This window comes from Taudactylus pleione, unplaced genomic scaffold, assembly GCF_031769625.1.
Source record: "Taudactylus pleione unplaced genomic scaffold, aTauple2 ptg000041l, whole genome shotgun sequence".
NCBI lineage: Eukaryota > Metazoa > Chordata > Amphibia > Anura > Myobatrachidae > Taudactylus > Taudactylus pleione.
This window is the reverse complement of record NW_028284443.1, coordinates 37,653,119-37,680,989: the sequence shown is the minus strand read 5'-3', so window position 1 is coordinate 37,680,989 and position 27,871 is coordinate 37,653,119. Positions and strand designations below refer to the sequence as shown.

At 46.0% G+C, this 27,871-nt stretch overlaps 1 protein-coding gene across 3 annotated transcripts in view; it reads right to left on the bottom strand.

The window, feature by feature from the left end:
• The window catches only part of TPP2 (tripeptidyl peptidase 2), a 133,389-nt gene that overhangs the window by 53,370 nt on the left and 52,148 nt on the right, over positions 1-27,871 (bottom strand). For all 3 annotated transcript variants that reach the window (XM_088458213.1, XM_088458211.1, XM_088458212.1), the window contains exons 15-20: positions 19,869-19,945; positions 9,167-9,273; positions 7,821-7,975; positions 5,854-5,970; positions 4,949-5,049; positions 3,519-3,615 (exon numbers count right to left, since the gene is read on the bottom strand). In XM_088458213.1, coding sequence (XP_088314339.1) covers positions 3,519-3,615; positions 4,949-5,049; positions 5,854-5,970; positions 7,821-7,975; positions 9,167-9,273; positions 19,869-19,945 — 654 coding nt within the window. The remainder of the gene's footprint in view (positions 1-3,518; positions 3,616-4,948; positions 5,050-5,853; positions 5,971-7,820; positions 7,976-9,166; positions 9,274-19,868; positions 19,946-27,871) is intronic.

Here is a 27,871-nt window from a genome sequence, read left to right as displayed (position 1 = left end):
CATAAAATCCTGAGGGGACAAGAATGCCAAACAGCTTTTACATGAAACCAGCACCGAGGCCTCAGTTTCCGGTTTACCCTTCATTTTAGACATAATAAATAAGTGTAAATGCACAAGTATCAAGCAATGTGAAGTACAATATAGCGATAAAAAAAAAATTCCCCACACACCTGCAGTAAAGGGTTTGAGGAAAAAGAGCAGTGAAGGTTATAATTGACAGTACCGAAAATAATTAGAGTTATGGTAGACTTACCTAAATCACTCCTTTTCTTCGAGGTCCATAGAGTCCACAGGGATACCATGGGGATATTATGGTTGGAAGACCAGGCACCAAACAATTAAAGCTTCTGCTCCCAGAATGCCCCGGGTCCTTCCCCATATATACCCCTAGCCATAAGGGCTAGCCAAAGGACTTCAGTTTAGTTAACAAGCCTCAGGGCAGGAGAAGGAAAGAGGAGAAGGAAGAACAATCGTACACCAGAAACACTCTTACATAAGATGAGGGAATCTGTGATCGAAAGAATATAACCCAGTGAAGCCAGGTGCGTCAAGGTGGGTGCCCTGTGGACCTCGAAGAAAAGGAGTTATCTAGGCATATCATAACTACAATTTTCTTTTTCAGGGTCCACAGGGATACCATGGGGATGTCCTGAGCAGAAATGAGGAGAACTCGTCGCCCAAAGGAAGCATCCTGAGAGGCAAAAGTATCAATGGCATAAAACCAAAGAAAAGTGTCAGAAGACCACGTGGCTGCCTTACACAACTGTTCAGCTGAAGCACCACGACTAAATGTCCACGATGGCCCTACAGACCAAATATAATATGCTATCTTCGTGCTTGGGACAGAGAGATTAGCCTGTGTGTATACCTGAGAGATCGTCATGCGTTGCCATCTCACCAGAGTCTGCTTATTTGTAGGGATGTGCAGGCTTGGATTAGTTCTGATTTTCCCCACCAAAAATCGGGTCTCTGAAAGAGGCAAATCGTCATCGTTCATGGACAAAACATCATTCCTGGACAAAAGTCCATGAAAGATGATGTTTTGCCTCTTTCTGAGACCCAATTTTTGGAGGGAAAAATCGAATGCGAGCCTGCACATCCTTACTTATTAGTTTGGCATCTTCATTTGTGAAAACCATATTATATAAAAAGAGTATCTGATTTTCTAAAAGAGAGAGAGCACGAACTACATCCAGGGAGGCTTCACCTATAGAAAGGTAAAAAAAAAAAAAAAAATCCTGAAAAGCTGGAACAACAATTTCTTCATTCACATGAAAATGGGACACTATCTTAGGAAGGTAACCCTCCCTTGTATGAAGAACAGCTTTATCAAAAATGGGGAGTGACAAGAGAGCGCTGCTAAATCAGAGACTCTGCGAGCAGAAAAAATAGCAAGAAGAAAAAGTGTCTTTGCTGTTAACCACTTCAAATCCAGAGTCCCTTAAAGAACCAAAGACAAATCCCACGGTCCTACCAGTGGAACAAAAAGGAGGCTGAACTCGCAAAACTCCTTGGAAAAAAAAATTCTAACATCTGGTAATGAAGCAATCTTCTTCTGAAACCAGACTGACACCCTAAGGAAGGAAACATATTCCAAAACGTGTAGGTGATTTGGTGCAGGACAACTACCCCAGGATTTGCCTCTTTTGACTCCATTGGATTTCCAACTACCGGAGGACTGTTCCATACGCCATTTTCTAAGTTTTCGTGGTATGAGTGGTGAGAGGAATATGTTCACGGTCTCTTTGGAGTAGAGAGGAACAAATCATAATATTTACCATTATTCTGGGGCATGTTTTTATGTTTATGCATTTTATCTTCTTCATTTCCAGAAAAAATCTTGTGACTGTTTATCACAAGTTTGGAGTAAATACATTTTTGCTTGTTTTATTGGAATTGAATTTTTTTATGGGACATTCATTTCAAGCCAAAGGTCCGGTTGGTGTTTCCATATAAAGATACCCAATAGTAAGCAGCTGCGTTCATCAAAAGGTAAGTGTTATACCCAGCATTTCTCCTGTCCTTGCTTGCACCTCTTGTATCCAGCTCCCCTCCACATCGTCCTGTCAGTGGTTCCTTTCCCCCTCTAATACTCAGTGGCACCCAGCCCCTTCTCCTGCACCTGCCTACCCCTCTTCCTGTCAGCGGCTGCTCTCCCCTTCCAATACCCAGCCCCTTCCCCTGCCTGCCCCTACACCTCCTGTCAGCGGCTGCTCTCCCCCTCTAATACCCAGTGGCACCTAGCCCCTTCTCCTGCACCTGCCTACCTGTCCACCTCCTTCTATCAGCAGCTGCTCTCCCCCTCTAATACCCAGTGGCACCCAGCCCCTTCTCCTGTCTCTGCCTACTCCTCCTGTCCTCAGCTCCCCTCCACCTATAATCTCTGACTCCCCACCTCCTACTCCTGTCCCCTGGCTTCCCGCCTCCTACACCTGTCCTCAACTGCGCCTCCCACACATCAAGATGACGAGGAGCCATAAGGGCCTGCAGCATGAGTGCATCCGCCCCCATGCAGCTCACACAGAATAAAAAGATAGAAGAGTGCACAGCTAGAATCAGAGAAAATCTTTTTGGTATATATTTTTAAAATTAATTTATTGGTTTGCAGTTTAAAAAAAAATAATGCAGATAATACAGTTTCTGCATCATTTTATATATCACTGCTATGTAACAGTCTAATGCAGAAGATTTCACAGAAATCTCCTGCAGAAGGCTATCTACCGCAGCAGACTGCAGGCCCCATTATTGTCAATGGGTACTGCTGTCTGACCTCTATGTACTGATGCTATTGGGGGTGTCAGATGGGCATTCTAGGGTATGTGAGGAAGTGTGGTGGCATATGGGGAGCTCCAAAGCATAAATTATGATGGGACTCAGAAATGTTCAAGTAGGACCCCATTTTTTTAAGGTGGCGGGTACCTAGGACCCACATATTTTGTCACATATTTTGTCAGTCACTGTTGCTAATAACACCCACAAAAGTGTACAGCTTGACATACAATGTAAATACAAATACTACGGGGTATAACTACTATAGTGAGAGTTTTTAGAAGTGGATTTTAGCTATTATCTTCTAGAAGGTGCAAGATAAATATTAGGTAGCCTCTGATTGGTTTCCGTGGGCAACATCTCCACTTGTAAATACTCACACTTTAGTAATGATAACCCTATGAAAACAAGCACGGTCAATACATTTTCCAATTACAATTGGAACTACCTTTGCAATTTAGATTCCATTCTTTCCAAACCAAACTGTTTTGACAACCAAAGGAAAGTAAAATTTTATTTTCACCCTCCGTAAGAATTTAAGTTTTCAATATTTCTTTCCTTCTATGTAATACAACATTAAGACAGGAAACTGAGTAAGACATCCTTTTGAGAAAGGTAAATTACTGTGTCATGGTAGTTGGCATCCAGAGATGAGTGATGGAGAAAATTATTTGTTAAAATATTGTCATTTCACATATAAATCTACTTCATATATTGGAAAGTCAGGCAAACAATACAGTGTTACTAACCTGATGAAAGTTGTATGATAAAATGATTTCATATAATTGGCGATTATTTGGCAAAATATCACGGGCACCTAGAGGTCTGGTCTTGGCACTGATGGGCCTGCAGATACAGCACATACATGCTTGAATTAATGCAAACAATGAATAGAAGATTATTTAATATAGTATTAAATGTCGCCAATATATTATTTTGCTCTAATTCAATAAAGCAAATACTATTATTATTTTGGGGTAGATAACTCTTCTAGTAGCAAAAACATGCTCTACCTTAAAGTCAATTTTTTTCTTTGCTAAGCTACTGTAACACGTAACTGCTTTCATGTACAAAGGAAAATGTTATATTTAGAAGATGTGCTGGAGCACCTGTGCAGGAAAGCCTTTATGATGAAAGTTGATGACATTTATGGAAGTGGAGACACTGATGAAAAATCCATCCTTTATACAGCGGGTGGTACATTCTTAATGTGCTCAAGAGTGAATTTGATAGTGATGGGCATTTTGTTTTGCATAGGGATCGCAAACATATTTCTTAGCATTAGAAGATCACTTGTAATGATTACCTAATACTAGGTGAATGTCAGCTAGCAACCAATCACAAAAAGAGGCGATCATTTATAGCTGTAGAGATTGTGTCCCTTATTTCTGTCCTCCCCCCCCGCAGACGGTATCCCAAGTTTCTTTAGCAAACCAGATATAGAAATTCTGTCATGGGGAACAACGCTTTTATATTAAATACTATTGTGGCCTCCATTTCCCTCTTCTACACATCCTGCAGGAAATGTGTGCCTGCGAATATTAATGTATAAATATATACTTAATGTATATATGCATGAAATCTAAACTTTTTAAAAAAATAGTAGTACATAGCAGGTTATAATGTGGAGGGCTGGGGTGGTAGTGGCATCAGTACCAGACTGTCACCAGACAGTCCCCAGCACAGGGAACATAAGGAGGCAGCAGCAGGCGACCTCCTAGAAGCACTGTATGGGTTCTCTTGAACCTAGAATATGTGATGCGAAGCCAAGGGGTTTATTTACTAAGCGTTGTGCTCTAAAATCCGTCGTTTCAGATCATGCTTATGCCCAAAATGTAAAAGGGCAATGAGTTTACTAGCAAACAAGATATTAAAAGCATTGGTTGTCTTGTTCATGTAATAGTGACCAATAATAATCCTTGTCATTTAACTTTTAATGTCCTTCATTTATTTGCAATGTAATTGTGTTCAGCCCACATCCACAGGGCACTCATTTTGTCTCCTATTTAAAACTTGATTGGGACAAGGAATGATGTAAATGAATAAGCGCTGCTTAATTTGGTTGCACTGTATAACAAACAGTAAGAAGAATAAAGAGGTTGGGTGAAGGCAGGAATCAGTCGGCCTTCTTTTAAAGAAATTACAAAATGAACAAAGCATATTTTAATTGGTATAGTACCTTAAGGTCTGAACCCAATTTTTCAAACTAATGCTGGGAGACAGATCTTCATACTTTAATGTAGACAGTACATCAAATCGAACAATCCCGTCAGATCCGTGCTGTAATCAAACAGAAGTTCATTCTAACACAGTAATAATGCAAATTTGGGGAAAAATAAAGAAAAGAGAAAGAAACTGAGTGTATCGCATACTGTAGGCATGTTGGCATATACCTGCACAACAGAATTTACACATTCCCTCCTCTATATGAGGATTTATTTGAGCAAACTAATTAAATTTTTAGGCACAGTAAACATATTTAGAAGACTTAATGACCTTAAAATAACCTAGAGGCAAGAACCATGCGAGCAGATACAACAGCTAGACAATAGGTTATATTCCAAGAGATAAAGAAAGTCAACATGTTCTTCTATACATTGACCTGCAAACAGACCATGACAACCAGGTACAGATCCCTAGCAGAAGATAGAAGAGGAGTTGAGAGAGCATTCTTGAGCCACAAACTAGAGGACGATCCAGGGAATGGTCAGGATCACCCTTTATAACCCCCTTGCTGCGGAGGATGAGTGGGGCTCGTCCTCCTAATAGATCAGCTAGACTGCAAAGGACAAGCTCCACTCGTCCTCTGCATAGACAGGTGTAACACCCATTACATTCCCTCCCCCCCCACCCCACAGCTAGAATTAAATTATGTTGGAATGTGTCAAGCGCAAATGTGAAAAAAATTACCTCAGCACAAGGGTGAAAAAACTCAACAGTGAAGGGTTTATAACACAATGATTGCAAATAGCCAACAAGGGAATCATCAATGTAGAGAAAAGGGAAGCAGAAACATTGTGGTACAGTAGTATTATTATAATTTGACTGTTTAAGCTGTAGCATTCTTAAACAAAGGTAACTTACAATATTCAGTTGAGATAGGCCACAAGCAAGTCCATGAAAAGAAATGGTGTAGTCAATAGTGACATCGCTAAGACTTGCCCACCAACGTGCAATGCAAAATTCAATGGTCTTTCCACTCTGTTATAAAAAGAGGTGTAGCAATGAGCTAACACAGTAGTATCATTCAGTACAACATTATAACAAGCTAAGTATGAACAAGATAAAATATGCATACAGCAATTATGGTCACAAGAGCATCTTTTTTGATTTTGTAGGGCACAATATAGAACATTTATATACACTATGGGCCGAATTCAATTCAGTGCGATGATGAATAGCTGTGGGAGGGAGCTCCCGCAGCTATTCAATACATTGTGCTGTTTGGGCGGCTAAAGGATTTCTTCTCGCACCCTCCTGGGGATGCGAGGAGAAATCCGACATAAGTGCCAGGCGCGCAGCTGTTTGCCGGCTTAGCACGGCGCTAACAGCCGCGCGCCCGGCTCTTTAGTCAGAGAATGCCGGTTACTGCACATTAACACCCAGGTTAAGTCGCGAGAACAGGCATTCTCTGACTTAACCAATTCCCGACAAGGCACACAGCGCGGTGTACTGAATAGCTGCCGGAGCTCCCTCCCACGGCTATTCATCATCACACTGAATTGAATTCAGCCCCATCAGTCAAAAGCTTTAAAACAATCCCATTTTTACAGTTTTTGTTTAAATGTAAATAGTTTAATATTTCCCTGTATTCTAAAATTAAAACATAGAGCCAACAGACAATAGGAGACAAAAAAAAAGAATCAGTCATTTTGTTTACCAAAATTGAATCTAAAGTTTTGACTCCGATATAACTGCCAAACACACTTGAGGCATTCCTTCTACAATGGAAATTAATGATGAGGGTATTGCTTTGCACTGCAAAATGGTGTGGCAGCCCATTTGGTTCAGAATGGCAGTCACTCTGTGCAAGTCGCCGACTCTGGATTCAGCAAAAGAATCCCAGACCATCACATTTTCTCCTCCATGTTTCACAGTTGGTGCCACACACCAGCATACATCCTGCATGATGAACCAGATATTTCAATTTTGATTCATCAGTCAGTTTACCGTCAGCGCTTCATTGCCCAAGCAAGCCCGTTTTTTTTTATTCTACCATCTCAGCAATGACACTCTCAATATTTTATCTTCAGTTTAAACTGAGGCCTGCTTACTTCCACCACTGTGAATCTGTTGTCCTCTGAGCCGCCTAACACACAAGTTGTTGACCCTCAGAAACTTGTCTTCTGATTCTGTTGTGGCTTTGGGTCTGCCAGACCTCTTCCTGTCAGTTTACAAGTGTCTTTTGATGGTGTAGGAAATTATACGCACCAACAATTTTTTGTCATTTCTCTAAAGGAAAGACTTACACTTTTAAGGGCTATAATGATCTGTCTGCCTTCCTTTGTGAATTCCCTTTTTCTCGCCATTGTTAGCAATCTACAACTTCCTGCAGTACAATGCTGTCCACTTTATTTGCAAGGCAGTGGTAGGGTCAGTGTTCACCCACGCTTCATTTCTCAGGTGGTCCGTCCAGCACTGTGAATGAAAGTTGCGCTGCACTGACGTTTCATAAAGAAACCATCAGCGCAGTGTAACTTATTGGCCGCGTCACAGTGCCGGGGCGGCATCAGAGTGGGGGGCAGAGCAGATCCATCCCCCAGTATAATATGCCCTGTTTGCGGGTGCTGTGAACGTGTTAACCCATAGCTCCAGGCACTTATCCTAGAATCTATGGGTTAACACGCGTTAGTAATAAAAACCTGCCCTAAATGGTGCTCTACTCCATAGCATGTCTCATTACATGTTTATATCTACCTATTAGCTTATGGTGCTGCATAGTACATTGGCGCTATATAAACATAGGCTACATGTATATTCAGATTTACATGAACATTAAAGTTGAGAATATATTTTTATTTATTTACCAAGAATACTATAGCATTACTTACCAGTACAGGAAATGCTTCTGTTACAGAACCATTTTCTGGCAAAGATGTAAATTTGTAAAACTCATTGCTTCTGTAAGCTTTCTGCTTCACTAGTTGAACGGCATGAAGAACAAACTTGGACGCCACATCAGAAGAACGGGAGGTCATGGTAACCTCTGAAAAAATTGAAACATGGCCATGAGGAGGTCAAGCTTCTGTGATTCAAAAAAAAAAAAAAAAAAAATGGGCAGCACAAATGCTCATCATCCATGACAGACAGAAAAATAAGAGAAAGAAAAGAGGAGAGCGCAAAATGAGAGGAGGGAGAGAGCAAAATGAGAGGAGGGAGAGAGCAAAATGAGAGGAGGGAGGAAGAGAGCAAAATGAGAGGAGGGGGGAAGAGAGCAAAATGAGAGGAGGGGGGGGAAGAGAGCAAAATGAGAGGAGGGAGAGAGCAAAATGAGAGGAGGGAGGAAGAGAGCAAAATGAGAGGAGGGAGGAAGAGAGCAAAATGAGAGGAGGGAGGAAGAGAGCAAAATGAGAGGAGGGAGGAAGAGAGCAAAATGAGAGGAGGGAGGAAGAGAGCAAAATGAGAGGAGGGAGGAAGAGAGCAAAATGAGAGGAGGGGGGGAAGAGAGCAAAATGAGAGGAGGGAGGAAGAGAGCAAAATGAGAGGAGGGGGGGAAGAGAGCAAAATGAGAGGAGGGGGGGAAGAGAGCAAAATGAGAGGAGGGGGGGAAGAGAGCAAAATGAGAGGAGGGGGGGAAGAGAGCAAAATGAGAGGAGGGGGGAAGAGAGCAAAATGAGAGGAGGGAGGAAGAGAGCAAAATGAGAGGAGGGAGGAAGAGAGCAAAATGAGAGGAGGGAGGAAGAGAGCAAAATGAGAGGAGGGGGGAAGAGAGCAAAATGAGAGGAGGGGGGAAGAGAGCAAAATGAGAGGAGGGGGGAAGAGAGCAAAATGAGAGGAGGGGGGGGAAGAGAGCAAAATGAGAGGAGGGGGGAGAAGAGAGCAAAATGAGAGGAGGGGGGAAGAGAGCAAAATGAGAGGAGGGAGGAAGAGAGCAAAATGAGAGGAGGGGGGAAAAGAGCAAAATGAGAGGAGGGAGGAAGAGAGCAAAATGAGAGGAGGGAGGAAGAGAGCAAAATGAGAGGAGGGAGGGAAGAGAGCAAAATGAGAGGAGGAGGGAAGAGAGCAAAATGAGAGGAGGGAGGAAGAGAGCAAAATGAGAGGAGGGAGGAAGAGAGCAAAATGAGAGGAGGGAGGAAGAGAGCAAAATGAGAGGAGGGAGGAAGAGAGCAAAATGAGAGGAGATAGAGAATTTATCTAGTAATAATAATGCCCATCTTGTAAGCAACTTTTATCTTACCAGCCCATGTAGCCCCTTGAGGAACTTCAATAAAATGACGCTGAATCTGTCCAGGTTTGAAATGTACATCTTTACACTCCATATTGAGTAATGCAGAATCGCTGAGTCTGAAAGAAACACATAACAAATGACTGAAATCAAGAGTTCACACAGTAAGACATTGGTTAGGCAAGTGCATTAGACCTAGGGTAAAAGTTAAAACAGAGGGCTTCAGAGACACTTATTGTCTCAGACTATTTTAGAGTCTTCTAAGACAGTGGTTCTCAAACTTGGTCCTCAGGACCCCACACAGTTCACATTTTCCAGGTCACACAGCAGGTGCACAGGTGTATTCATTAGTCACTGAAACAATTTAAAAGATTCACAGTGTGGATTAATTATTTCACTTGTGATTTTGTGAGGAGACCTGGAAAACATGCACTGTTTGGGGTCCCGAGGACCGAGTTTGAGAACCTGTGTTCTAAGAGAGGTCTCTTGAAAACTATTACATTTATAAAAATGAGAAGGAACAGAATTACTTTGTGAATAGTTGTCCTATTCATACATGAGAAGTACCGTATGAGCAACGCCTATAGGGGTAGATGTACGAAGCCTAGAAGCGGTATCAGCGCACGTTATGTGCGCTGATACCGCATCTCCCCGATGTATGATCGGGGGTCTGGCTGGTAAATGACAGGGGCGCTATGCGTCCCTGTCATTATCGGCGCTGCTATTTACAAGATAGCAGCGCCGAGCGGCAGGGCCATGTACGAACGGTCATACTGCATGACCGTTCGGCCGGCTGTAGCTGTCGTTATCCCTGCTGGGGCTGTTGCCGGCTCCAGGGCTGCACGCGGGGATCTCGCGATACTTGCGAGATCCCGCGCATGGTCAGTGGAGCCGGCCGGGACAGAGACACAGCGCATGAGCACTAGGCTGATGCGCTGCTGTCTCTAGCGGGTAGCGCCGGAGGGAGGAGTTAACGCTGCCCCTCTCCAGACGATGAGATGTTCTTTCATCTCATCGGTAGCGTTTCTTGCTTCGCCTCGGTAAAGAGGCGAAGCAGGAAGCGGTATAGCGGCACGTTAAGTGCCGCTATCATACATCTACCCCATTGTGTCTGTGCTATTTCTATAATGTACTGTGGTCTGTGAAAAATGGAAGGTATACTAGTATTGGAAATATATGAGTGCACAATCAGTTGGCCTTAATTAAAGTAAAATAAATAAAGCAAAGCAAGGATCATGTTTATGGTCCATTTATGCAGTCTAGGGTGTTGTGTATGTATGCGACAGTTCCAATAGAAATGTGAGACAAGATGCACAAAGGATTTCTATGCATCAATTTAAGGTTTTGTGCATTTATTATACAATAGCATTATAAGGCAAAAATGTAGAGCATCACACAACAATGTATGCAACTATTAATGTAACTGCCCAAACGGCTAGATCCATGCAATACTCTCATAGTAGTTACAGTAAATAGTTGGATATTCAATGTGGTCAACTAAAGGGTGTTAAATATATTAGCGCTAAATTGTGTGGTCAAAGAACATACTTAATTGTGATTGCAAGGTTTAAGTGAATTTTAACCTCGCATGCTGTAAAATTAGTTTGTGTGTGAACTTTCTTAATTGACCGATGAGAAAGAGAAAAAAAAAAAAAACACTGCACGACAGGCGATATAAATGCAATCACATTTTCATCTCTATTTTACATTTCTTTGGGAAAAAGACCAGGGGCAGGAGGGTTGGTGAAGGAACTAAGTTGAGGGATCCTAGGAGGAAGCATGGAGTTGGAGAGCAAAAAGAGAAACCAGGAGCATTTCTCAAAAGGTATTATTAGCACATAGGAGGCGGATTCCATGAACTCAGTAAATTCAGCATTTGTATCAAATATGGCGATATCCTCCAAGGACATACAAAAATCTAGTCTGCATAGCCAGGCCCTTCATGAATGAGGGATAGTGGACTTCCATTAAACAAGGATGACTGCCTTCAATGCATTATTGAAGTGCCTCAAAAACAAGAGATATGGTAAGAACTTACCTTTGTTATCTCTGTTTCTACGAAGTCCATAGGGTCCACAGGGTTGACCTTGGGGTATAGCTGGATCTGGATCCATGGGCACCACGCAGTTAAAGCTTTAGCTGCTCCCAGGATGCACTTGGGTCCGTCCTCCTCTATACCCCGCCCCCGGCCACAGCACCTCAGTTGGTAAGCAGCCAAGGCCGGAGGAGGAGACTAAACAGAGAGAAGGAAGACTGGAACACACAAGAAACCATACTCACAGAAATGGGAGACGGAAAACCGGTGACCAGCCACACAGCCCATTTGAAGCCAGGTGCGTCAGGGAGGGCGCCCTGTGGACCCTATGGACTTCGTAGATAACAAAGGTAATTTCTTACCATATCTCTTGTTTTCTACTTCAGGGTCCATAGGGGGTCCACAGGGTTGACCTTGGGGATGTCCCAAAGCAGTACAACTAAGGGCGGGGACGCTCCTGTGCTGAAAGGAGTACCCGGCGCCCAAAGGATGCATCCTGAGAGGCAAAGGTGTCAAACGCATAGAACCTCAAAAACGTTTGAATTGAAGACCAAGTGGCCGCCTTACACAGCTGAACAGCAGAAGCGCCACGTCTAGCAGCCCAAGAGGGACCCACAGAATGAGTGGAATGAGCCTTAACAGAGGCTGGCACAGGTAAGCCCTCCTGTGCATAAGCCTCACAAATAACGGAACGAAGCCAACGGGCTAACGTTTGTTTGTTGGCAGGCCAACCCCTCTTGTGAAAACCAAAGAGGATAAACAAGGAATCAGACTTCCTAACCGAAGCCGTCCGGTCTACATAAATTCTAAGCGCCCGGACCACATCTAAGGAAGTCTCACCAGCTGAAAGATAAGGGGACTGAAAAGCTGGCACAACAAGTTCCTGATTAATATGGAACTTCGAGACCACTTTGGGCAAAAACTCAGGACGAGTGCGGAGCACCGCTCTGTCCTGGTGAAAAATCAGGAAAGGAGGGCGACAGGAAAGCGCCCCCAATTCAGACACCCTCCTGGCCGAAGCAATTGCCAGGAGAAAAACAGTCTTAAATGTCAGCCACTTGAGCTCCACCGCCTCAAGAGGCTCAAACGGAGGACCCTGCAGGACCCGTAGCACCACCGCCAAGTCCCAAGGAGCCACAGGAGGCACAAAGGGAGGCTGGATCCTGAGAACACCTTGGAAAAAGGTGTGAACGTCTGGTAGTATTGCAATCCGCCGTTGAAACCACACGGACAAGGCGGACACATGAACCTTCAGAGATGCAAGGCGTAAGCCGAGATCCAATCCTGACTGAAGAAATTCCAAGATCCTAGAAACTCGGAACACCTGAGGATCATAATGTCTGGACTCACACCACTGAAAGTAAGTGTGCCACACTCTGTGATAAATCCGTGCTGAAGCAGGCTTGCGTACCCTGAGCATGGTACCAATAACCGAACTGGAGAAGCCCCGAGACCTCAAGACGGCTGTCTCAAGAGCCACGCCGTCAAAGACAGCCGACCCAGATCCGGGTAAAGGCAGGGCCCCTGAGACAACAGGTCCCGACGCTGAGGAAGAAGGTACGGAGCGTCGATGGAGAGGCTCCTGAGATCGGAGTACCAAGGACGTCTGGGCCACGCCGGAGCTACCAGCACGAGCATGCCGCCGTCCTGCTTGAATTTCCGCAGAACCCGAGGAAGCAGGGATATCGGAGGAAACAGATACGCCAGGTGAAACGTCCATTTCACCGACAGCGCGTCCACCAGACTTGCACCTGCGTCTCTTGTCCTTGACCCGTAAACGGGCAACTTGTGATTGTGACGGGAGGCCATCAAGTCCAGCTCCGGCAGTCCCCACCTGTCCACGAGTAGCTGAAACACCTCTGGGTGAAGCGACCATTCCCCGGGATGCACGTCGTGACGGCTGAGGAAGTCCGCCTCCCAATTGAGGACTCCGGGGATGAAGACCGCCGAGATCGCTGGAATGTGACCCTCCGCCCAAGTCAGGATACGAGACACCTCCGACATCGCTGCCTGACTGCGAGTTCCGCCTTGGTGATTGATATACGCCACCGTGGTGGCGTTGTCGGACTGCACCTGTACCGCCCTTCCGTGAAGAGCGGGGCCGGACGACTGCAGGGCCCTGTATACTGCCCGCAGTTCCAGGATGTTGATGGGGAGAAGTGCTTCTTCCGCTGACCAACGACCCTGAAGCGACAAAGAGCCGGTCACTGCCCCCCAACCCCGGAGACTGGCATCCGTCGTGAGCAGGACCCAGTCCGGGATCCAAAATGGGCGCCCCTCGACCAGATGAGCTGTCTGAAGCCACCAAGCCAAAGATAGCCGAACGTCCGGAGACAACACCAGCACCTGAGAGCGGATCCGGTGAGGTAACCCGTTCCATTCTGATAGAATCAGCCCCTGCAGGGGCCGGGAATGGAACTGGGCAAATTCCACCATGTCGAATGTCGACACCATGGACCCCAGAACTCTCATAGCCGAATGGACCGACAGGCGGCAACGGCTCAGGCAACTGCGTATCCGCAGCTGTAGGGAGGCGACCTTCTCCGGAGTCAGGAAGATCCTTTGCTGACGCGAATCCAGCAGGGCTCCCAAATGAACCATCCGCTGTGATGGAATCAGGGAGGACCTTTTCCAATTTATCAACCACCCGTGTGCTTGCAGGCAAGCGATCGTCAGGTGGAGATGTTGAAGCAGTACCTCCGGGGAGCTCGCCAGCAACAGGAGGTCGTCCAGGTACGGCAGCAGCCGTACATTCTGGTTCCGAAGATGTGCGGCCATGACCGCCATAATCTTCGTGAACACCCTGGGTGCCGTGGAGAGACCAAAGGGTAGCGCCCGGAACTGATAGTGGTGTTGAAGGATAGCGAACCTCAGATACCGCTGGTGTGAAGATGCTATCGGAACATGGAGGTAGGCGTCCTGGATGTTCAGGGACACCATGTAATCCCTCGGTTCCATCGCCAGAATGATGGAACGTAACGTTTCCATCCTGAACTTGGGAACTCTGAGGAATTTGTTCAGAGACTTCAAGTTGAGGATAGGGCGATGAGAACCATTGGGTTTCTGCACCAGAAACAGAGACGAATAATACCCCGTCCCTCGTTCTGATAGACCCCTGCTTTCAGCAAGGACTCTATAGCCTCCTGAACCTGTAACGCCTTGGTCTTGTCCTGAGAAGGAACTGGTGGGGTGGTCTGTGCCGAAAAGACAGGGCGTACCCCTGGGAGACCACTTCTCGAACCCAGGCATCCGTGGTGGTATTGTGCCAGCACTGGGCAAATAGAAGAAGTCGGCCTCCCACTCTGAGGTCCCCCAGAGGGAGGCCCGTCCCATCAGGCCGCAGGTTTATCTTCCTGCTTGGAAGAAGGGCGCCGAGCACTCCAGGCTTGCTTCTTGGGTTTAGAGGCCGTCTTACTCGCAGACTGTCTCGGGAAGGACTGACCTTTCGCCTTACCCTGAACCCGAAAGGAACGAAAAGCCGAACTCCGAACCTTAGCAGGCAGTGCCGCCGAAGGGAGGAAGGCCGACTTGGATTTAGCCAGGGTGTCCACTATTTTGTCCAAGTCCGGACCAAATAGTAATTCCCCATTGAAAGGTAAGGCCTCCAGACCTTTCTTTGAATCAGAGTCCGCTCTCCAGGACCGCAACCATAAGGATCGTCGGGCAGACACCGCTGCAGCCGATACCCGCGAGGTCAGCAGACTAGCATCTAAAGAAGCTTCTCCAATGTAAGAAGCAGCGTCCCTCATTTGTCCCAACAACGCCCGCTGGACATCCGGAGAGTCGTCCGGGAAGGTATCTTCCAATGCATTGGCCCACCCCTCAATGGCCTTGGCCACCCAGGAGATGGCCATGGACGGTCGGGCCACCGCCCCGGAGAGGGAGTAAATAGACTTTAAGCAAGTCTCAACTTTCCTGTCCGTGGGATCCTTCAGCGAGGATATCGACGGTAATGGTAAGGTGGCGCCCCGAGTTAAACGGGTGACATGGGAATCCACCGCCGGTGGAGTTTCCCATTTTTTACAATGTGCCTCAGGGAAGGGGTAATTAGAAGCCAACCGCTTCTGAGGAAGGAATCTCTTACTGGGCGCCTGCCAAGCTACCGCCATATGATCCGTCAACTGATCCGACAGGGGAAACACCGCAGAAGCCACCTTAGTTTTTTTTGAAACTAGGAAACTTCGACTTAGGAACCGGTGCCTCATCCTCTATAAGAAGAATAGCTTGCACCGCCCTAACTAGTGCTCGCACATTAATGGACGACTTGGTATCCATTTCCTGGACCGAGGCGTCCGAGTCAGTGTCATCAGGGACCTCCCCATCATCTGAGGAACCCTCTGAGTCCGATACCTGAGCAGCCCGTGTCATGAGTGGGCGTTTTGAAATCCTAGAAGGCATGTCAGTCTGCAACATTGACTGAAAAGCCGAGGAAGCGGCTGCCAAATTTTGCAAGGAGTTGGAGAGCACATCCACCCAGGGTGGAGGAGTCACCATAGGGGCCTGAAAAGGTACCACAGGCTGCTGCGGCACAGGGGAAGCCTGTATATACATAGGCAACCTCGCATAGGGACCCACCGACTGAGACCCAGGAGGACTCCGCAATAACTGCGGGACACCCGGGGAATGGGGGATGGTCGGCTGGGGCAACGACCTAGTAGGGAGAGCAGTCGGGACCGACAGACGGTCCGCAATAGACACCAGCACTTGAGAAAACATCGCCCACGGTGGTTCCTGCGCCAGAGAAGGTCTGGATGGGCCAGGAGCCACCTGGCATCGACTACACAGGCCATCCTGTGACAAATCCTCCCTATCTACTCCTGCAGAACAGCGTCCGCAGGAGGCCAACACCGGAGCCACTGAGCGCTCAACCTCCTCGTCTGACATGACAGAATATATTATATAGTCAAAAAATATATCTGGCAACAGGGCACTCACCGGTGTGCTAAACAACAGCCCACAATACGGCACTGTGTAGCACACAACTGTATGTGACGGACCTCACAAATACGTGATCTATATAAGTGAGGTCAGTAGAAACGCCCCTCCCCCACACACCTGTAGGGCTTGTAGGAGAAGTAAAGGGATAGGTATAAGCTGACAGTAAGCGGAAAAAAAGCACAGACAGGCAGCACTAGCAAAAGTCACATACCATGCAGGAAGATATACTCACTGCACCTTTCCACTACAATCAACCTGCCCAGATTCAGTGTCTGGGAGGGCTATAGTGCTGTGTACGCTGTCCTTAATCAGGGGAGAGGTACACAGGGGGACCGGTCCGTGTGCTCCCTGAGATCTGCGCTGCCACTGTGAGAAAATGGCCGCTGGAGACCTCAGAGGAGGAGTGGCCGAGTAGCTGCAGCTCAGCGACGCCAGACTCCGTGCTGAAAGGCGCGCTGAGCTGAGGGGAGGAGCCGCTAAACAGGGAAGGCTTCCTCCCCTGGCTAGCATATTAACCCCAGGGCTTGCCGGCATCCCGCTTGCCATATATCCCTGGTGGTCTAGTGGTCCCACGGGTTATTCCTCCTCAGAGGGGGAGCCCGCCGCCACCGCTAGCGGCCCCCTGTCTGTCCCCTAGGACCGGGGGCAAAGGACGGCATCTGCAGGCAAAACCCGCGAGCCGCCGCTAATCGGCGACTCGCGGCTTACCTTGTCCCCGGCGACTCCGGCAGCAGTCCAGGGAGGGACCAAGAGTCCGGCTAGTACGGACTCTGGCCTTCCGCCGCGATCCCCAGTGCAGTACTGGCGTCGCGGCGCCAGCGGGGAAGGAGAGCGGCAGCGTGGGCGTCTGCATAGACAGCCCGTCGCTGCCACACTAGAGCCTCTGTTTTAAAATAAAAATCTAACAGGCTCTTTTTTTTTTTTTTTTATAAAAATAGAAAGCTTTTGGGGGCTGCTCCTGCAGCCCCCCTGCGCAGGTGACCCGACTCCGGCCGGGCACCAACTCAAACTGAGGTGCTGTGGCCGGGGGCGGGGTATAGAGGAGGACGGACCCAAGTGCATCCTGGGAGCAGCTAAAGCTTTAACTGCGTGGTGCCCATGGATCCAGATCCAGCTATACCCCAAGGTCAACCCTGTGGACCCCCTATGGACCCTGAAGTAGAAAGGGAGTTTTTATAAGCAGATATTGGAGACTTAGCTGGGTACACACTTGCCGATTTATGTGCACCCAGCGATTGTGACGCCCGACGGCACGATATATCGGACGGTCATTACACACTGCACGATGCAGTGATCGACTGCCCGATATGTCGGACACCGGCTCCATCCACTATGCCGGTGTCGGCATCTGGGTCGTTCCATCGGCCCTACATGCAGGCCAACGAAATGTCCCCGATGGACGAGCCACAGGAGCGCACATGGTGGGAACACACTAGCCGATGTGGACAATGCGTCAGCCCGATCCGTGGGTTAGGGAGACATATCGTCTAGTGTGTACCCAGCTTTAGAGCCTGATTCAGAGGTGGACATAGTGTCGATGCTGCACACAGTTATGCCTATTATTTAAGACTGTGCATGCGCCTGAGTTGCACTGTGTCGCGATGTTTACCTCCAAGAGACGCAAAACGAATTTGAACGCAAGAGCTGTGGAATTCAGTGAGCGTTCCTGGAAAGTAACAGGGGTGTGGTTAGGGAGACGTGGGCGTGTCGCTGTCGTCAACTGCGTCTAAGGACGCAGCAGTTCTTACACAGGACACCATGTTCAGATGGAGAAATTGCACCTGCATAAGGCTGGTGCAAGCTTTGATGGTGCGACTGATTGTCTATGGTGTGACCAATGGTATGTCTAAAGAGGCACTGAGACGGATTAGCATCGCTGCAGTCGGGCGCCTCAGTATTAACAAAAGACCGATTGCGGTATTATCATATAGACACAGCCACGTCTGCGTCCACCTCAGAATCAGCCTTTACATTGATAACCCAAAACTCTGGGACTCCATCAAGCAGCACATACCTGACAATTGTGATCACCGCTTGCTAGAACAGGACTTTCCCAACATATGAGCTATGGATTACCAGGAGGTTGACCACAGCACCTACAGCAGTGGTTCACAAACTTTCTCAGTTCGAGGCACCCTTAGGGTCTCTATAAATTTTTCAAAGCACCCCCTAAGCCAAAATAATTACAAAGCAGTCTCGTTTTTTTAATTAGTTGGGTCAAAATGATGTAATAGGTACGATCACTGAAATCAAGCTGTTTCTGTAGCTCTCAATGAGACGTCTGCACCTGTCCACAGGTTCGATAGGATTCAGATCAGGGCTCATAGATGGCCAATGTTTCATTCTTCTCTATTCTTGGGTGAATTTAGCACTGTGTTCTGGCTCATTATCTTGTTGGAGGATCCATGACCTGGGACAAAGCTTTCTGATGCTGTGCAATTTATTTCAATCCAGAATATCTTGATAGTCTAAAGAATTCATTGTGCTCTGCACAGATTCAAGGCACCCTGTACCATACTCAGCAAAGCAGCCCCAAAACATTATCGAGCCTCCTCCATGTGTTACAGTAGGTATAGTTTGCTTTTCTTTGAAAGCTTAATTTTATCGTCTGTGAACATAGAGCTGATGTGACTTGCCAGAAAGCTCCAATTTTGACTCAGCTGTCCAGAGGATGCGCTCACAGAAGCATTGTGTAAATATTCATTCAACAAATTCCAGTCTGACTTTTTTTTTTTAAAGTGTCATCCTGGGTCCTCTTCCCAGTGATGCTCAAAAATCCCCGGTGGGCTGATGCACCTGTGGGGCTGGCCGGCCTCACAGGTGCATCAGCCCACTGGGGATTTTCCAGATATGTTCTACGGCCAATCCGCCCCTGCCCACACCAACTCCAAAATACCCTCCCCCCCCACTATATCACAAAAATGTTTGCAATTCCCCTCCAGTTCACCTAATAAAAATGGGATGCGGGCTAAAAGCAGCCATGTTTGTGCACCCAAGTGAAGCCACTGTACACCCCCCTGCAGGATGCCACCTACTGAGCATGCGCAGCAAGTTGAAACTGCCTATTTCTAAAATGGGGCATATTTTGGCCAATTGCTAAAAAAAAACTGAACTTTCTCAAAATTACCTGAAGCCCAAAAGGCCCTACACTAGAACAAGAGCTACCTAACAAAATAAACCCCAAGTCTTAATTTGTACCCTACCCTGAGTTATGCCTTCCCAAAAATTCCTCATAGACTAAACCAGAAAAGTGGCAGTTTTTAACAAGACAGGCAGTGTATAAAAGTGCTGTCATTTTCAACTTTAGATTGTTCCCAATTATTAATTTTTAATTGTTTTGACCTGGGCGACTGTTCTACAAGTCCATGCCAAATTTCAGCTCAGTACATCCAATAACTTTTGAGGTGTAGCCCCTCAGACACCATGCCTCCATCACAGGAATTCCATATGGGAGAATTCAGTTTATTCGATTCAGCCTTAATAATATAGGTTTTCCTGTGTGTATGCCGTTAGAATGTAATTCAAAATTTTGCAAAAGGGGACTAGATCTAGGTTTCAGTAGAAATTCTCTTCGGATACTGTCTTCTAAATAGGAAACCAAGTAAGTTATATAGATGAATGGTCAGCGGGTTTGCCTGCAAACTACTGTATAAATTATGAAAGGAAAATAAACAGATGTATCAAGGACTTCAAAGTGAAAGATATATAAATATGAACATACAAACTTTTAATGTCGCCCACCTTAATGGAATGACAACTGTTACAGGAACTCTGAATAATGGACCAGAATTGGGAGAAGATACATCATATCCACAAATCTGTAAAAATATTAACAATTTTATCTTCACACTGGTTAAAATAAATAAATAAAATAAGACATTTAGAAATTGAAGAACATATATTACTTTGTATTTACATTCTACACAGCACTGTATAGTTTGTAACAAGTACCCAGACATCACATATAAAGACAAATGGAAAAAGATGGCCCTGCCCGGTAAAGCTCACAAACTGACATGCGGTGTGGGATGAGTGGAGATAAGTAGCATAACATTCTAATACATATGAACAACTTTTTGAAGGCTGAGAAGCAGGGGGACACTCATCTATAGAGGGAAGGACAATAGAGAGGATTTTTACACCTGCATCAGGAGGCAAAAAGAGACAGCAATCAATAGGTCTTAAGAGGAGTAAAACAAAGGTCCTAAATTAGAGCGTTTGGTACTGCCCTTACTTTTACAACACTTTCAGGGTTCGCAGTCTAAAAAAATCATTAAAAAAAACAGCCACCAACCAGAAGAGGATAGCATCTGTCATGACAATTGGCCAATCATAAATGGCAACAAGACAGCCCCTGTTAAAGTTGTTGTCCCTCAACTTCCATAGGAGCACATAAACATAAGTCAGTTCATTTGAAAAATGTTACATTTTAAAAGGTGTACAGGTTGAGTCTCCCATATCCAAAATGCTTGGGACCAGGGGTATTTTGGGTATCGGAATATTCCGTATTTTGGAATAATTGCATACCATATTGAAATGTCTTAGGAATAGGGCCCAAATCTAAACACAGAATGCATTTAGGTGTCATATACACCTTATACACACACAGCCTGCAGGTAATTTTATACAATATTTTCAATAGTTTTGTGGCTCAAACAAAGTTTGTGTAGATACATGAAATTTATGTGTCATATACACCTTAAACACACAGCCTATAGGTCATTTTATACTTTATTTGTAATAATTTTGTGCCTTAAACAAAGTTTGTGTACATTGAACCATCAAAAATCAAAGGTTTCACTTGCTCAGTCATGCTAAAAATATTAAGGATTTCGGAATATTTGGATATGGGAGACTCAACCTGTATTATCAGGAACTCAGTTTAAAGAACCACTGGGCATCAAATGGCAAAACATCTTTCTAATTTGTGTAAATCATCTGTCTGTTCCCCTGGAATACTCACTAATGTTGCATGTACAATGCCATGGAAAACATGAACTCCCCTCATTCCATACTGTTGATAACAGATTTCAACTAATCCATCTTGAACATGTCCACTCAGTGTGTGGGGTTTTGAGTTTCAAAGTTGACAGAAAATTAAGAGTTATGGCAGACTTACCTTTGTTAACTCTATTTCTTCACCTGCAGAAAGATCAGAGGACTGGAAGGCCACTTTAGGAAGGTAACCAGCCCGGGTACCGAGGACAGCTCTGTCCGGATGAAAGATCAAGTAGGGGGAGGGACAGGTGAGCGCTGCCAAATCAGATACCCTGCAGGCAGAGGAGAAGAGTCTTCGCTGTCAGCTACTTGAGGTCTACTTAGTACAGAGGTTCAAACGGAGGAGCCTGTAGAACCCAGACAAATCCCACGGGGCCACCGGAGGGACAAAGCGAGGTTGAAGATAGAGAACACCCGGAAAGAATGTTCTAACATCAGACAGGGGAGCGATCTTTCACTGGAACCAGACTGATAGTGCCGAAACCTGAACTCTAAGGAAGGCCAGGTGGAGGCTGAGGTCTAACCCAGCGTGGAGAAAGGCAAGCACCCGGGAGATTCTAAAAACTGTAGGATCATAGCCTCTGGGGGAGTACAATTGAAGGAGTGCCAATCTCTGTAATAGATGTGGGCTGAGGAAGGATTACGCGGCATGATCATCATCTGGACCACAGAGCGCCGTCAAAGACAGACGAGATAGATCCGTGCCCTTGCCTGCACCCGGATCTAACAGGTCCGGTCATGGAGGAAGTGGAAAAGGAGTATCTATGAAGAGACTCCTTAGGTCAATGGCACCTGGGCCAGGCTGGGGCTATTAGCATCACTTCTTGTTTGAACACCTCGGGAGGAGGGAGATAGGAGGAAAGAGGTATGCGAGATTTAAGTTCCACCACAAAGCCAGAACGTCCGCTAAGGCGTCTGTGGGGTGTCCGGTCCTGGATCCTGTAACTGGGGACCTTGTGGTTGTGATGTGGCGCCATGAGGTCTACTTCTGGTAGGCCCCATTTGTCTACCAGGAGTTGAAACTAAGACATCTGTGTGGAGAGCAAACTCTCCGGCGTGTATGACCTGATGGCTTAGGAAGTCCGCTTCCCAGTTGAGGACTCCAGGGATGAACACTGCCAAGATTGCCGGGAGATGACATTCGGCCCAGACCAGGATGTTTGCCACTTCCTGCATGGCTGCCCCGAAAAAGATCTTGCGCCCGAGTGAGTGCTCTGTACACTGCTCAAAGCTCCAGAATGTTTATGGGCCGGCAACTTTCCTGTGTTGTCCACCATGCCTGAAAGGTAGGATGACCGGTTACCGCACCCCATCTGCGAATGCTGGCATCTGTAGTGAGAAGCTCCCAATTTGGAATCCAGATGGGGCGACCCTTGTCCAGATGGGACGTCTAAAGCCACCATGAGAGGGAAAGCTGAACCTCCATCAACAGAGGGGGGAACTTCCCACTTAGTACACTCACCAGTAGGGAGAGAGTAAAAAGGCGCTAGCCTTTACGGGACCTGGAACCATTTGGCAGGAGTACCCCAAACTTCTCCCAAGAGCTCAGTGAGCTGTTCTGAATGAGGGAATTCAGCCGTAACCACTTTTTGACGTTTAAACATCGGGGATTTTGGCTTCAGGGGCTAGTTCATCATCCTCTATATTCAGGATTGATTTAACCACCCTCACTAAAGAAGGGACATCCACTGTTGAATGACAGTGCTCATCGCCTGAGAGCGAGCCAGGGAGAGAATCTTGTGCATCATATGCCTCCTCAGATGATGCATCAGATTCCGAAAGCTGTGTGGACTGAGAGGATGATACAGTCCACCTATGTGCTTTGGTGGCTAACGGTCTGTCCGTCTAACATTTGCTGATAGGCGGCAGACATTGGGCCATATTCTGAAATGAGTGGGCATAATTATCCATCCAAGAAGGATGCATAGGGACATAGTAGGCTGTAATAGCTGTGGGTACCCCATGGTGGGAGGCAGCGCGGGGCTGATAAGCAGCCCACTAGCTGCATCATAACCTGGGATAAAGGGACACCCAAGGTGGCTCCTGGACAGGAGCTAGTACGGTGGATGGGAGAGATGGTACATAACAAATAGCAAACAGACCATCCTGCATGGAATCCTGAGGGAACAAGACCGCTGAACAGAACCTGCAAGTAACCAGCACAGGGGCCAAAGGCTCCTGTTTATCATTAGAAGACTTAAGCTGCATACACACACAACGATTTTTTGAACAGTTATCGTTTAACGATAATCGTTTGAAAAAAATCATTCACTTTCTGAGTCAAACGATGAACGATCATTGTTCATGCACGTTCACGTTTGTAGTTCAGCCAGACTGGCCAACTCAACGATTTTCATTAAGTTAATATACAAAATCGTTTGTAGTTCAAAAAAATCGTTCATTACACTTTAAAAAATCTGACAGATAATCGTTCATAAAATCGCTGGTAACAAAGTCGTTGTGTGTGTATGCAGCTATAGTAATAACCAGCCAGCAGCACACAATCAGTGTATGGCTAGTAATGCACTGTGACACCCTTCACAAATACAGGTAAATGTGAAGTAGTAAAGAACCCGTACACACCTGATCGTTGAGGGTTAAACAAGAGCAGCAGGGATAGATATAACAGACAGTCAGAAAGTTTTAAAGACAATATATCACAACAGCAGAGCTAGCACAAGTCACATACAATGCATAAATATTGGGACATTGACAGAATTTTCATATTTTGGCCTCTATTCACCACCACAATGGCTTTGAAATTAAACAAACAAGATGTGCTTTAACTGCAGACTTTCAGATTTAATTTGAGGGTAATTACATCCAAATCAGGTGAACGGTGCAGGAATTACAACGGTCTCTATATGTGCCTCCCACTTTTTAAAGGGGCCAACAGTAATGGGACAAACTAAACAATCCTAACTCTAACTTTCACTTTTTAATACTTTGTTGCAAATCTTTTGCAGGCAATTACAGCCTGAAGTCTGGAATGCATAGATATCACCAGACACTGGGTTTCATCCCTGGTGATGCTCTGCCAGGCCTCTACTGCAAATGTCTTCAGTTCCTGCTTGTTCTTGGGGCATTTTCCCTTCAGTTTTGTCTTCATCAAGTGAAATGCATGCTCAATCGGATTCAGGTCAGGGGATTGACTTGGCCATTGCATAACATTCCACTTTTTAGCCTTAAAAAACTCTCAGGTTGCTTTTGCAGTATGCTTCGGATCATTGTCGAATTCATTCTGCTGCTTTTGTCAGCAGTCACATCATCAATAAATACAAGGGAACCAGTTCCATTGGCAGCCATACATGCCCACGCCATGACACTACCACCACCATACTTCACTGATGAGGTGGTATGTTTTGGATCATGAGCAGTTCCTTTCGTTCTCCATACTCTTCTCTTCCCATCACTCTGGTACAAGTTGATCTTTGTCTCATCTGTCCATATGATGTTGTTCCAGAACTGTAATGGCTTTTTTAGATGTTGTTTGGCAAACTCTAATCTGGTCATCCTGTTTTTGAGGCTCACCAATGGATTACATCTTGTGGTGAAGCCTCTATATTCACTCTTGTGAAGTCTTCTCTTGATTGTTGACTTTGACACATATACATCTACCTCCTGGAGAGTGTTCTTGATTTGGCCAACTGTTGTGAAGGGGTTTTTCTTCACCAGGGAAATAATTCTTCTGTCATCCACCACAGTTGTTTTCCGTGGTCTTCCGGGTCTTTTGGTGTTGCTGAGCTCTCCGGTGCATTCTTTCTTTTTAAGAATGTTCCAAACAGTTGATTTGGCCACACCTAATGTTTTTGCTATCTCTCTAATGGGTTTGTTTTGATTTTTCAGCCTAATGATGGCTTGCTTCACTGATAGTGACAGCTTTGTGGATCTCATATTGAGAGTCGACAGCAACTGATTACAAATGCAAATGTCACACCTAGAATCAACTCCAGACCTTTTACCTGCTTAATTGATAATGAAATAACGAGGGAATAGCCCACACCTGTTCATGAAATAGCTTTTGAGTTGATAGTCCCATTAATTTTGGCCTCTTAAAAAGTGGGAGGCACATATAGAAACCGTTGTAATTCCTACACCGTTCACCTGATTTGGATGTAATTACCCTCAAATTAAATCTGAAAGTCTGCAGTTAAAGCACATCTTGTTTGTTTCATTTCAAAGCCATTGTGGTGGTGAACAGAGGCCAAAATATGAAAATTCTGTCAATGTCCCATATTTATGCACCTGACTGTACTTATAATGAGCACTGAATCAACTACTCAAGCCTCAAAGGGCTGGTAGGATTTGTGCGCTGTATAACCTGACCCCAGGGAGAGGTATACAGGGAGACTGGACCCGAATCTCCTGAGACCTGTAGCTTCAGAAAAGCCCCGATTAATGGACAGAAGAGAAGAAACAATGTGTCGGATTACTGTGCTTTAGTCTATAAACAGAGGGACTGATTCAGAGCCGCTCGCACGATGTGTATGCAAATTGCGTAGGCAGTGCTGTCACACAGGAATGCATTAGCACGCCCAGTATTTCTTAGAGAGCGATCACATAGTGTATGCAGACACCCACCAGCCTGTTTTAGGACGCGCACTTGTGCACGTCATGTCCAGGAAGTGTATGCAACCATCGAGTAACATCGGATGCTATTGCAGCGAATGAGGTTGACCATACCCTGCCGCAAGCACTTCAGTGTAAAAACAAGCCAGGTGACGTGTACTATGATGCTGTCTTATAATTATGCACACCTCTAAAACACCGTTGAGATGCTCAGGCACGCCTGCGTTTGCACCTCCACTCCCCCGTTTTTAATGGCCAGCCCCTGTTACCACCTACAAACGGCTGTGTATGCGCAGCGAGCGAATGTATTGTGAACCTTTGTTAAGGTATGCACATGCGCACTGCGATGCATACGCATGCGTACAATGCATACACACTGCATACCATCGGCAGCAGCGAGAGTATGCATATCTTAGCGAGCGGGCCTAAATGAGCTCCAGAGTCTGCCAAGAAGGAGGGCCTGTACTACCTCAGGGATGCATCCCCCCTCCCATTAGGACCCAGCAACCCCCTCAACCACTGTCCTATAAGGAGAGTTTCCCTGTGGCTCAGCGATTCTAGTGCCGTCTGCCCTCACATGACTCTCCTCATTACTAGTCTAAAAAGGTCTGCACTCCAGAGTGTAGGACCAAGCCACAAGAGCTTGACTGCGTCTCACTGCCCATTTCTCGTTTCAGTGCAGTGGTGAGGACAGGGATATTATGGGGTACAAGCAAAGTCTTGTTTAAAATTTTATATTAAAGCTCTTGTCCTAGGAGGTGCCTGTATACCCCATGATGCAATGTACCACCCCTATCCCCCCAAAAAAAGTTGCTTGAGAAAAAACATGAGATAAGGCAGAGTTTTTAAACTTGGTCCTCAATCACCCAAACAGTCCAGGTTTTACGAACATCCATGCTTGGCACAGATGACTTACTTAGTACCTTAGTCAATTTAATTTAACCACCTGTGCTCAACCATGGATATCCTTAAAGCCTGAACTGTTAGGGTGCCTTGAGGACAGAGTTTGGGAACTACGGAGAAAAGGCATTTAAAATGCACTTTTTTCCCAACATAAAAAAACCACAGAACACCACTGATGTAAATATGCCTCTTTAAGAAGCTATCCTTCCACAACCATACTTTTCTATGGGATCCGGTCTATAGATCGACAGTAAAAAGGTTGACAATGTCTAGATAGACAACAGATGTTAGACAGCCAATAGGTCGACAGGGACTAAAGGGCAACACAATAAAGGTCGAAGTGTAAGAAGAAGATCGACAGGGTCAATACTTTTTTTTTTTAGTGTTAGGCACTTACCGGAGGGTGAGGGTTAGGCCAGTTTCACATTTGCCGGTTTTGGCCATCCGGGGAAGAACCTGGCGGTAGCTGGCAGGGTTATTTCAGGCACTCAGTGCCTTTCAAAAGCAGCGGATTTGAGACACTTTAAATGTTTTTTTTTTTTTTTCTTTAAACCAATTGGGCATGCGCAGCAGCAGATGCACAAGCCCGGCCGGCACAAGCCAGTGTGTATGAAAGGAAACATTGTTTCCTAAACACCACTGGCGTGCAGAACGGCAATGTGGATATTCCTGGCTGTAACACGGCGACCGTGCCGTGCCTGTGCCGTGTGAAAGGACCCACCTGCTTCCATGTTATCTATTTTTCACGCCCGGCAAAAAAACAGGCGGCTTTTTGCTGCCCGGTCAAAACTAGGTGTGAAACTGGCCTTATGGTCAGGCACCTACCCCAAACGGTTAGGCACCAGGAGGGAGGGTTAGGTACCAAGGGGAGAGTTAGGGTGAAGATTAGGGTTAGAAAACAAAAAAAATTGTTTTTCACCCTGTCAACCATTTGTCCTCGTCGACCTATTGACTGTCTAACATCTGGGGCCAAATGTAACAGGGTGAGAGTTTAGAAAATGTGAGAGTTTAGCAGTAAGCTCAGACTATTACATTGATCAAGTGTTATTTTCAACATGAGAAAACATCTGGATGAGTGTGCATGGTCTCGGACTCTATTACATTGGCCGTGTCTAAAAAGTGTGAGGGTTTACGCTCACATTTTCTAAACTCTCATCCTATTACATTTGGCCCCTGGTGTCTATCTAGACACTGTCTATCTTTTTACTGTCTATCTTTCAATCCACACCCCTTTTCTATATAGACAATCTTGCTCAAGACTGTGAAAAATTAAG